Source organism: Sinocyclocheilus anshuiensis, unplaced genomic scaffold, assembly GCF_001515605.1.
Source record: "Sinocyclocheilus anshuiensis isolate Anshui unplaced genomic scaffold, SAMN03320099.WGS_v1.1 scaffold815, whole genome shotgun sequence".
NCBI classification, from domain to species: Eukaryota; Metazoa; Chordata; class Actinopteri; order Cypriniformes; family Cyprinidae; genus Sinocyclocheilus; species Sinocyclocheilus anshuiensis.
Window position 1 is genome coordinate 511,206 of NW_015549621.1, and position 12,620 is coordinate 523,825.

Below are 12,620 nucleotides of genomic sequence, written 5' to 3' on the forward strand. Positions count from 1 at the left end.
GCCGTTCCTCACTTTATCCCCCGGCCTCTGCTCACTCAAGGCCGCTGTGGTTGACACTGTGTTTTGTTGTGAAACTACTTTGTTTGGTCTTCCAAAAATGGACACGACTAGAAATCAGTGGTTAAGTTGTATTTACAACACTGTTCCAGAACAGTTCAACCCAAATATTCAGATGTGTGCAGCACATTTTATGGAGGACTGTTTCCTGGGAGAGTAGACTACAATGCCGGCTGTTCTGACTCAAAGACTGTAAGTACGTTTTTTATATTTAAAGAGTTTTTATATTTTATATATTTAAAGCGAGTTTTTTGGGCAGTGTAGAGTAGGGCTTGTTGTTTGTCATTTCTCCGATCACAAATGCAGACATGGTTTTATGTTTACGCGGCGCGATGCAACGCGTAAAAAGGCAGTACAAGTCATTATAATCCATAATTATGTAATTAAATCAGACCAAATGTACAGTATACAGTAAATGTAACATCTCACATTTGTCATTTTTTTTCTAATAAATATTTGAGACCTCTGAACATGTTGGGGGAAAAAATGAAGCTAGATAATATTCATATGTAATATATAATAAATATATAAAAACAGGGCCAAACAGACCACAAAACTGAAATCTGTTTTTTTTTTTTCCCCAAATGAATAAATAAATACAAAACTGAATATACTGGTTTTCAAGTCAGTTTTGACCCATGTTTTAAGAACCAGTGATTCACATAATTTAGACTTTTACTAAGTTACATCTTGTATGCATGAGAATTATGGATCAGAATGTCGAATCGCTCTCTGTACTAATTGTCCTTGATGTTAGTACATTAAATTCTATAAAGATTGCTTCTGTTGTCTCCTCCTGAGAGCCCAGAGGCAAGACAGGCAATGGAGGGTGTGAACATTAATGTTTGGGAATGGCACTGGCAGGCTTTTCCACACTATCTGCCAGGCAGAGTCCCTCTAGAGCACTGAGAGGCAGTGAGCTGTGGTTGAGCACTAACCACCTCCCGCTGCTCCTTTAGATCAGGACAAGCAGCCTAGCAAAAACATTTAAGGATGAAGCATGCTAAAGCCTACACATTAGCATTCCAATTTAAACACCCTTACAATGTTGCATCAAGAGCCAAAATACGTAGAAACGCTGCCCGAAAATCTTGGTTTTGGATCTGAGGGCCTTGATTTATTGTGCTCATGTTTATGACAGTGTTCCTCTGATAGGGGTTTGCAAGGTAATGTATTTAAGTGTAAGCCAGTTGCCAATATGTTATCTATAACTCTCTTTAAAGTCCTCAAGTAAGTGTAAACTAAATATGTAAGTGTAAAAGTCTTCAAACATGCTGTATTAATAAACACAATAGGAAGCCACTGCATGTGTTAATTAGAATTGTTCGTGTGAGAATCAAAACAGATGATATCAAAAGAGAGTGAGTGAGAGAATAAATTGAGTGCAATGTAAAAAATGAATCTGTGCTTCTGTAGATTTAATAAAAATGCAATACATAACTCAAACTAAGAACATAATTCTGTTAAACATTATTTGTTTGGAATAACACTTTTTTTTCAAGGCTATAATCATTGTGTTTGAACAATATATATGAATACTTCATGAAGAGATTACTGACTCAATCCAACATGATGCAAATAAAGTTTGCCTTTGCATTTAAAGTTTGAATTCAGATCTTTGTGTGAGCCTGATTCAGAGATATTCAGAGAAAAACACAATGTGTTGGCTTATTGATAATCATGTAATGTGGAGCACATTTCAAAAATCCAATTTGTATGTTTTTAATGAATATGTAATTCTAAAACATCTTTGACCAGTGTCACACAGTGTTACAGTCTGAACAATGACACATTTCCTTAATAATTCATCTATATTCGTACACTCTTATCAAATCATCTTGTTTCATTTAATGCTTTGTAGTTAATTTGTGAGCTATGACAAATCATCACAGCATTTGTTTTGACTTCTGATAAAAGAGAGCCAGAAACAAAAGGACAAACAATGCAGGATTACAAACACCACAACCTGACAATTTGTAATACTGAGACATTCCATATTTCCCCAGAGTTCATCATTGTACATGTACCGCTTTTGTTACAGTGTTCTGGAACCAAGAACATTTTTCATTTTCACTTAAACACTGCCACTGCACAGTTAACTACTTCACTTGTCTTTGTTTATGTTTTGGTATCATTACAGTTTTCAATTTTATCATCTGTCAAAATGTGGTCTGCTTGAATCCAAAAGGAGACCAAGTGGTGATTGAACACACATTTAAAGTAATGAAAATACAATATTCTCAAACCCACAGAGATCTGGAAGGAGAACAGGCTATGAAAACAAAACAATCTCTAAAATGGCACCCAGAGTCCATACTGGATTTGATAAACCTTCCCAGATTAATGTTACATTGTGGTCATCTTAAATTTTAAATTTAATTTAATAAAGCTTTGATTTTCTTACATTTACCTTTATTTTTATGAAAGACACCGTTTGGCATCTTCAATGAAACAATAAAAAATAAAACAATGTTTAAAAAATGCCTTCTAAATCATAGGAAGAAATGTTAAAAAGTCTTAAAACTGAACATGAACATTCACTAGGATTATATCAGATACTATTAATTGAGCTGTTGAACATACAGGCATCTTTCAGCATAACATGAGGGGCTAAGTGTTAGCTCTTGTAATAAGAAAGATTGAAGTTTAATTTCAGTGCCTCAGAGAGATTTCACAACATAAGGAATGTGTTACATGTCAGATTATTATAAGAAACTTTCTTTTTTATGACAGATATAGTTTAACTGCTTCATTTTGCTTAATTGGAACTTGTTTGTGGTCTCAATTTTTCCTCCCACGAGTTTGTGTTTAAAAAAAAAAGCCCTCTAAACCTTAAGCAAGTACAGCCATGTTATCAGGGAGGCTCAAATGAAGTGGAAAACACTCTAAATCTATAGGGACGTGACAGCCAGTGTTTGCGTGTGTGTTTTCTTCAAGCTTCAGGACTGTTTGAGCACTTGTAGAGTGGGTTGGAGAAAGAGAGCTTGTTTTCCTTTGAGCTGGAGACCTGAATAGCACACACAAGCAAAGACAGGCCCAGATGAACAAATGAAAACCACTGACTCTATCCATTTATAAAGAGCAATTCTTCAGCACGGGATCATTATGATGAGACATTATGACGGACATTTCTTCCATTATGATTTGTTGGTTGCCTTCTCTCCTCTGGTACATTTTTTAATGCATTGCTTAAGCAGAAGATTAAAGTATTACTTAGGTCCTCTGGTCCCAAGCCTCGGTCAAATCATTGCATATCAAAACTATAACTGCAGGCAGTAAAAATGAGTACAGAGCAATAAAACAGTCCACAGATTTCATTGTACATCACCGGTATGTCTTTTAAAACTAAACGTGTGTTTGGGGTGGAACTGAATAATCACTATGTTAATTATGACAAGCTGAGCTTCATACCTTTGGATCCTCTCTCCACGGGTAAACGCTGATGTTTAGTCGAGGATGTACTGGCCACCTGGGTCTAACCTCAAGAGAGGGCAGCTGAAATAAGAATTACACAGTAATCTTGTTTAATAAAATGACAGCTATGGGAACAACAACAATAATAATAATAATGCTTTAATATATAATCTTTCCAAAGTTCACAAGAAAATTACATTAGCATAATAAGTGACTAGAATTAAAAAATTACAGTGGGTTCTTACAGCGATGGCGCCGCAGACGGCAGCCTCAGTGTTTGGCTCTCCAGTGTTTGTATTGTTTTTGTTAGTTTTTCCTGTTTTTTTGTTTCTCAAACACGATCAGTTTTACCAGGGATGAGCTGCTGAACATTCGGCAGAACACGCCACACAATCTTCTACCAGATTTCGTTTATTCGGACGTTTTGCTGAACGTTGTAGTCGGCGGAGCTGCTGCGCTGATCAAGCGCTTCAGGAAGCGCAGACGGGGGAAGCGAGCCGGCGCGCTCGTGAAGCTCAGTAAGCGCGGATTCAGAACGCCGTTGCCCAGCATCCATATGGCGAATCTCCGCTCTCTACCCAACAAAACGGACGAACTTCCTCTGCTCTCCCGGACAAATAAGGATTTTTCACACTCTGCTGCTCTGTGTTTCACGGAAACCTGGCTGAATGACGCCATCCCGGACAGCGCGTGGCAATAAAGCTCTTTCTGATTCTTTCTGATTTCTGAAAATTCAAATAATTATGAAAATCAGTAATAGGGGTTATGCGCAACAGACTTCCGTATTCTGTTAACCGGGTCTTGTCACCTCCGGTTCAAGCGTTTTGCATATGCTTCGTTAAATATGAAGCAGTTTTACTCAAGATGCCTTCAAAGTAGATACCAATGATGATCATAACCAATGTCCATCACATATGCGGACTGATATCTAAAAGTTTTTTTTATTTTTATTCTTTTCACATTTAGATATAAAAATTGAATAAAACGTCAACAATAAAAACAGCTAGCTAGTTTAACTGATTATATTAAAAGTCCATAGATATCGCTATTATTTAATACGGCTGTTAACACGTTCTCCGACAAGCGGAAGCAATGAGACCTGTTTTCCGGGTTTGGTCAGGTGATGTTCGACATATACCCTATTGTTTTCAAAACACTAGGGTTCCTACTGCATTACATTTTTGAATTAGCTCACTCACATGAATGCATAACAGTAAAATATGGAGAAATCTCAGTTAGCCATTAAAATATGCCAGACTTCTCTAAAAACTACCCCTTACTGCACAGGAGAGTGAAAATTACTGTGTGCTGCATACAAAATACAGCGAGTTTAGAACTGAGCGCTAAATGTACACATGCTCACACCAACACAAACGCACAAACTTAAGCTTGCGGTTCAATATTTCCTATCAGCAGTGTGACAGAGCTCTCTCTCACACCTGCAGAGTGGTTCAAATTACTGAATAACACTGTTCGCTCCAAAGTGGAAAAAAGGCAGTAAGTGGGGAGGGAAAAACAGAAATAGAGTGGGAGTGTATTAGAGAGATTCAACATGAAAATCATGGAAAAGGAAAAATGGAGGTCTCTATTAAAAACAAACATGCAACTGCATAATGTGAGCTGTCAGAAAAATCAACTTATTTGATCATGGCATTTATATATTGAGGCATATGACGGACCTTTTTCTGAGAGTCAAAGGTTGAGCAATCCAACTCTTCATTATCAATAAGACTGGAGTCTCTGTTCAGTCAAGAACAATGCAGTCAATACCCGTACATTTTATAGACACTTTCCGAATATGTAGAGTTAATTTGAATGTGAATAGACTTACTTTAGTGAATGTCTCCTTTGAAATAACAAGAACAAAATGACTCCAGTTGCAATGACCACCAGGATCAAAGCTACACTTAATCCAACACTGACAGCTGCAGAGTTGAGAATTACACACATATTTTGTTGCTTATCTCTGCATGGAAAATAGTATATTTATATTCAAATAACTGCATGCGCATATACTCACCAATCCGATTACCTAGTTTACTATCTGGTATCACAGGTGTTGTGGAAGCGGTTGTAAAAAAAGTTTTTTCTTTGATATGGCAACGAATACCAATCCACTGTGATGGACAACTAGAGAAAGCCAGAGAAAAACATCATTATTGCAGAAACACGCACACACTGACTTTGAATGGCAGAGATAATTCATAAAGGAATGCTGGCTCCTCAACTTTCCAAAAAATAAATAAATAAATAAGTGCATGAAAATTTGCCTGGAGACATCCACATGAGCATAATATCAGCAACAGCCTTCCCTGTGCTTCTGTAATGAGAAAAAGACACGCATTCTCCCTTTCTCTTACTTTCTCCTTATGTTTTCTTTTCCTTTTCTTGCATGTGGGGAAGATCTTTTCACATAAAGAATGTCCTTAAGCTAGTCTGCAATCAACCTCATGCCCATTTTCCACAAGTTGATATGATTCTTTAGGGTCTTAATGAAAAGTCTGTAACATAGTTTGGTTAAAATGTCTCAATGGTAGTGTAAAAAACACCTTTTTTACCCTGTCAAAAACAGCTCTTTTCAGAGCATGCAGTTTTGTAGCATTTTCCTTTAAATGTTAATGAGCTCTGCTGACCCCGCCCCTTTCTTCCGAGCTGCTCTCAGAGAGACTGTTTACTTTAGCCGCATTCATCGTGAAACTTGCTAATAAGCACATTATTAGGAAAGGCGATATGCAAAGATTTATTAAAAAAAACGTACACTCACTTCTTCTGTGGGTGAAGCTGGATCACGAATGATTCGTGCGAACATAGACACATTTATGTGGATTGAGGGCGCATTCTCTTCAAAAACAGACATAATCCACTTCAGCGGCTCAGATGTCGGGAGTAAATGACGACTGCTATGTTCATTATTACATCCAACAACAGAACACCTCAATCGCTTAGGAGTCATTCTTGTCTACATCTGCTCCGGCAGTGAAACAATGGCGGACTGATGACAGCTCACTCAGGCAATAGTATATATCTCCACTCAGGGTGGGTCTAAGGTAAGACACCAGTCCAGTCTGTGCTGAAATGCTACTGTCAATCAAACTATCGTGCTAGGGGCCTGTCTGTGTGACGCCACACAGACAGGCATCTGAGATCGGCTTGCAAAAGTGCATGTAGCATCATATGACCCCTTTAAGTAATTCTCGTAATTTATTAGCAATGACATACACCATTTCAAAGAGAAAGACAAGGAGAGAGAAAACATTTGAGGGTTTGGGGGGGTTAATTCAAACAGAGAAAGATTGTGTTTCTTGGCACAAGCGGAACAATAATTACAGAAAGCCTGCTTTGGCAGTCTGCTGAAAAGTACATGCTTTAACTGAGAGTCAGGGTATTGATACTCTTTGTGTAACTCGCTCACATTTCAATGTGATATTCGGTTGGCACTGTAGGATAGCATGAATAATTCAATGCTCTCCAACAGGGTCTTGTCACCTGCCTGACCATGACCGACAGGTGAAGGTGGGGATTTTTTTACCCAGGTAAAACTGAAAGGAGGTTTTAGGTCAGACTTTTAGGTAAGACTTTTAACAAACACCTTCTGTATCCAAACAAAAATCATAATACTTTTGTCCTCCATAATAACAAAAATACTGTGCATTAATCTGTATTAGCAGCTATAATACATTACAATATTATGTTAATAGGCATGAGTACAAGAGAAGTGAACAGTAAGATAAAGCCTCTTTAACTAGTTGCTTTAAATGGATGGCTTCTGTTATACAGATGAATACTCTATTTTAAAAAGAGTCAGTATTTGATTATTAATATTTTGTGTGTACTATTGTGCTTGAGAAACTCACATGCATACTGGTCCGTTTTCCTTTACTGCACACCTCCCTCCATTGAGACAGTACCCAATGGGACACTCTGAAAAATAAAGCACATCCACATATAATAATGACTTATGGTAACATCATCATAATAACTGAATGATAAAATGCGATAAGGACCTCATTTCACACCATTAATTAACATAGATTAAGCGCTACTTTCATAGTGGTTAAAGTTATGGGCTTGCAGCTAAAGGGTGCAGGTTCCAACTCAGTCAGGGGCAACCCTTAACAAGAGAGTCTCCATTAATGATGTGTTCTTGACCGAGGCACTTCACCCCTACAGTACTCCTGGGCCACAGCTCCTTTAATCTGAAGATTGCAGGGATAGTTCCCTGAAGAAAGCACCCACGTAATGTGAAGTAATATATTATGTAACTCCAAAAAAAGTCACTTTAATTTGACGTGCTTTATGCTGTTCATACATTTTTAAGCTATAAATTTAAACTTTCATTTAGGAAATTAAGTCAGAGAAGTACAAACTGATCTTGTCTTTGTCTATTCCTTTCTTCTCATCCTCTCTCACATTGTCTGATGAACAGTCATTATGATTTTTGTCCTTTATTTTTTCCAACAATTGACGCATTCAATTGATAAAAAGTGACAGTAAAGCACAACTGTTTTTTAACATTGATAATAAGAAATCTTGAGCACAAAATCAGCATATTACAGGAATAAATTATTATTTAAAATAAATTAAAATTAATTTAGTTGTATTTTAAGTTGTAATATTTCATGACATTACCGTTTTTACTGTAATGTTCACCCCATACTTTTGAATGGTAGTGTATACTTACCACGATTGGTTGTTTGTATTTGTTGCCAAGCCTTAAATTGCTAATACGAATTATTAATTTCACTTGCAAGTCAAATTATCAGCTGTTAAAAAAACTATTAAGTTATATAAGAAAGGGAGATACAAGTTAAAAGGTGTCTATCACAAGAGAGTGGCATGCCAGAAGAAACTCATATACACCTAGGATGGCTTGAGGGTGAGTAAATTTTTGGGCAAACTATCCCTTTAAACTTGTCCTTGATCTTTAAATTTTCCACAACTTTCTGATACAGCCAGATTAATACATTTAAACACTTGCAAACACACAATCACCAACATTTTTAGGGGAGAGAGTAACTGAGTGCAGAAAATGAATATAATAAACAATAATTAAATAATAAACAAAAAAATACAAGAATGATATGACCCCTTTAAATAAGAAAGTGAGATGAATGAATGTGTTCATTTTACCATAGCAGCTGGACTCATCAGAGTCAAAAGGTGGGCAGTCAACAATATTGTCACATCGACTCTGATACGCTACACAGTCTGCTGTCGCCTCACACACTAGTTCTCCATCATCACATATCTTAACAGCTGCAGAGATGGAGACAGAGAATTTCATCTGTTTGTTTTACAGCTATGATGTACTACAATGTATATTAAACAGATTTGTGCTTGGGTTTTACGGCATCCATATTCATCTTCTCCATCTGGGCAGTCTAAAACCGTATCGCAGAGCAGCAGCGCTGGAATACAGCTGTTGTTCATGCAGCGGTATTCTCCCGTCTCACACCCTATCTGAGGAGGCATAGTGCCAGGTACCACACTCGCACACATCTCCTCATCTGAGCTGTCCAGACAGTCCTCCTCACCATCACAGTGCCAACTCAGTGGTATACACTCAAACAGATACAAACACTGGAAGTGCTCCTTGTGGCATGTTTGTGGGATGGGGGTCACTGGACCTGCACATACACAGAAACGAAATGGTAAACCCAGTTTCAGTTCAGGAAGAGAAATGAATCAGAAGCAATCAGTGATTCTGTACCTCCAACAAGACATTGTCTAGAGAAAGAGATGTCATCCACAGCAATGTCAGTCCACTGGTCTGCTCCCACTTCTGCCTGAACGATCACTCTGAAGGGTGATGCATTTGATAAGATCACATTAGCATAATGCCAGTTGTCTCCATGGTTTCCACATGTTGCCCACATTAGCAGGGGTGTTCCACTGCGGCCCACGGTATACACCTGCAATATAGTACCCAGAATTCATTTTGCAGCTTTCAAGAGGTGCTTTAAAGGGGACATTGGATGCAAAATTCCCTTTTACATGGTGTTTGCATATAAATATGTCTTAGCAGTGTGTGGACACAACCACCATACAATGATAAAAATTCTTTCACTTCTTTTTTTTTTTAATCCCCATTTTCTCTGTGCTCATGCAGCTGTAGTGACAACAATGTCTTGTAAGCAATGCAGGTGTTTTGTAGCTGGATGTAAAAGACAGTGAACATAAGAGTCTTCATTTTCTCCTGACATCAGAGCCACTGAGGATGAGTGGATTAGTTTTGTTTTTGATTGTAACGCATCACCGAATGCACAAAAAATGGAAGAGAGAGGTGGGGTGAGCAGTAGCTCATTATCATTTAACATAAAGAGACATGCACCGAAACGGGTCGCTGTGAACAGAGTTGTTTTTGACAAGGTAAAAAGGGTGTTGTTTTACGTGACCATTGAGGAATTTTAACCAAAGTATGTTACAGACATTTCATAAAGATTCTAAAGAATTATACAAGCTTGTGGAAAATGGGAATCCGATGTCCCCTTTAAAGCTCGGTGTTCTCAATATAAAATAAAGACAGCGGAAGAAATTTCACTGAACTCCTGCACAGTTGGCTGCAAAACTTGAAAACTTATTTTTTATTACTCATATTGCTCATATTATTACTCATATTTTCGTTATGACTGATATCTAGCAGACTGCAGTGCTCCAATATGCTAATTTTTGCGAGTAAAATACTGTCACATAATGCAAAGATAAGAAGTTAATATACACCGCAGTTCATTTTTATTATAATATTACAATAAATGTCTATTTCCAAAAAATGCTGTTCTCTTGAACCACCTAGTTGTCTCGCTTTTCACACAAATTAAAATAAATAAATAAATAAATGAATAAAGCTGCACAACTGTTTTTAACACTGATAATTATATAAAAAAAATGCTTCTTGAGCACCAAATATGCATATTAGAAGGATTTCTGAAAGGTCGTGTGATGCTGAAGACTGGATATTCAGCTTTTCCCTCACAGGAAAATATACAGTATTAAAATTAAAAACAGCTACTGTAAAGTGAAATAATATTTCACAATATTACAGTTTTACTGTATTTTGATTAAATAAATGTAGACTTGGTAAGCATAAGAGACTATTCCAAAAACATGAAAAAAAAAAATACATACGCTCAACTTTTGAATGGTATGGTTAGAACTTATGTAATAGATGTTGTGTGTATTTCAAAATTGATGTGTATTAAAGTGCATTATTATCTCACCTTCAGTGTACCCATGTGATGTGAGCCGTACATGTGGAACCAAAAGCGCAGATGACATATACCGACACTCGCAGGAAACTCCAGCTGGCTTATTAATCTGGCGATATCTCCTTCTGTCTGCGCACTGGAGTTCACATACAGGTAGCCCCCTCCTCCATCTGAAAGAGTAATCCAAATGTCATCTTCACTGCATTAAATATTGCCTGCTAAATCAGTTATAATATGTAAATGAATTTGAGAAAAACACATTAGCATGTTGCGTTTTTACATAAAAAATTACCCAGGAGTTAAAAAATTAAATCTTTCACAAGCATAAAAAAACTATAACATAAAATCTATGACATGCATTAACAAAACAGATTGGGTGAATTTTCATTTTGCATAGACTTCAATACTTTTACACCACTACACCCCTACAAATATTAGAAACATGTCAAAAATTAGATTATATTATTATAGTATTATAGAGCTTGTAACAACAAACATGATTAGATTTCACTGCATGACTCCTCCACCACTTCACTCAAAAAGACGTGCAGCAATTTCCTTGACTCTTTGTTTGGCTTGAAAAATCAATAGTAGGTTCAGTAAATCGATCACCTTTTAGAGGGCAGACTCATTTTCACAATTAAAATAATGTACACTTAACCATTTCACTCAAAGACACTGATCTTTCAGCAGAACGGGACATGAGTACATGAGGAGCAGAAGTCCAGATCTTAATTAAACCCATTGATGAAGTAACTGGAAAATGGCTTTTGGTGATGGATTTTTCTGAGCTTCAACCCTTGGGTTTTTAAATCATGCAACAAATCATTAGATGATTCAGATGGCTGGCTTCAATTTTAGAGAAACTGCATCCCATATTCATGGGAAACTTGTACAAAATTGCTATTTTGTCCTCAGATATTTACATAAAGTAGAAGGGCTTGGACTTAGATTCATATGTGGTTGTCTGGATTCAGAATCTGGTATTATCAAGCTATCTGTTTCACTGTTAAAGGGAGGTAAGAAGAGTCACTGTCCAGGCAATACAATCTGTGTGATCCAAAGGGACTCTCAAATCTCAGGCAGTCAGAAAGACACACTCATTATGACATAATAAACTTAATATTTAGCTTTTAGCACTTAGCAATGCACATTTTCTAATTACTTAAAGCAAACTAAAGATTTCATTATGTTACTTTTTAGTGATTATATGTGTGTGTTTAATATTCAAATTTGTATTACCCAGGTGATTCAAGGTCATTGTGAAGTTTAGGTTTTACTAACTGGGGCTGTGGTCAGCTGATGGTCCTGTCCCATTAAGCATTCTGCCATAGCCTATGTCCCAATCAAAGTCATCGTGAGGATCCTGAGACAGCTGACAGGTCTCCTGCCAATGGTCGCTGGGCATATCAAAATTACAAGCTCCTGGAACATTCACTAAAAGACCACATGAACAGATGAGATATTAGCTCCATAGATATTGTATTAATATCAATTTTGTATTTACATTGTATCTATATTGTATTAATAGTCCAGAATTTCAAGTTTAGTGCAGATGTACTTACTGCAGTCCATCTCATCAGACTCATCAGAACAGTCAGCTTTACCATCACACTCCAAATGATACTCTATACAGTCTCCATTATTACACACAAAATCTGTAACAGCAGGGCATGATCCAGGATGCACAGCTCCTGAAATACAAGGAAACTCTTTCAGTCTCACTGATCTGAAACAGCATAATTTAAAAAAATAAAAATAAATAAAAGGTAACCTAATAACAAAAATGATCATCTAACAATGAAAAGATGTGAAATCCAAATGATGTGTGACGTATGATCATATTCAACATCATTGCTCAAAATAGCAATAAAACCATCCATTCAGAGCTTTTTAGTATGAATAGCTTCAAATTCATTGAATGTAACATGACAGCAAATTAAG

The 12,620-nt window shown here is 36.8% G+C and overlaps 1 protein-coding gene across 1 annotated transcript in view; it reads right to left on the bottom strand.

The window, feature by feature from the left end:
* Positions 1-2,632: 2,632 nt before the first annotated feature.
* Positions 2,633-12,620, bottom strand: part of malrd1 (MAM and LDL receptor class A domain containing 1) — a 31,668-nt gene continuing 21,680 nt past the window's right edge. Inside the window, exons 21-32 of the mRNA XM_016448381.1 lie at positions 12,242-12,370; positions 11,961-12,113; positions 10,689-10,846; positions 9,182-9,383; positions 8,820-9,098; positions 8,602-8,727; positions 7,326-7,392; positions 5,504-5,601; positions 5,303-5,396; positions 5,151-5,211; positions 3,469-3,552; positions 2,633-3,064 (exon numbers count right to left, since the gene is read on the bottom strand). Of these exons, the coding sequence (XP_016303867.1) occupies positions 2,990-3,064; positions 3,469-3,552; positions 5,151-5,211; positions 5,303-5,396; positions 5,504-5,601; positions 7,326-7,392; positions 8,602-8,727; positions 8,820-9,098; positions 9,182-9,383; positions 10,689-10,846; positions 11,961-12,113; positions 12,242-12,370 (1,526 nt within the window). The 3' untranslated portion in view covers positions 2,633-2,989. The remainder of the gene's footprint in view (positions 3,065-3,468; positions 3,553-5,150; positions 5,212-5,302; positions 5,397-5,503; positions 5,602-7,325; positions 7,393-8,601; positions 8,728-8,819; positions 9,099-9,181; positions 9,384-10,688; positions 10,847-11,960; positions 12,114-12,241; positions 12,371-12,620) is intronic.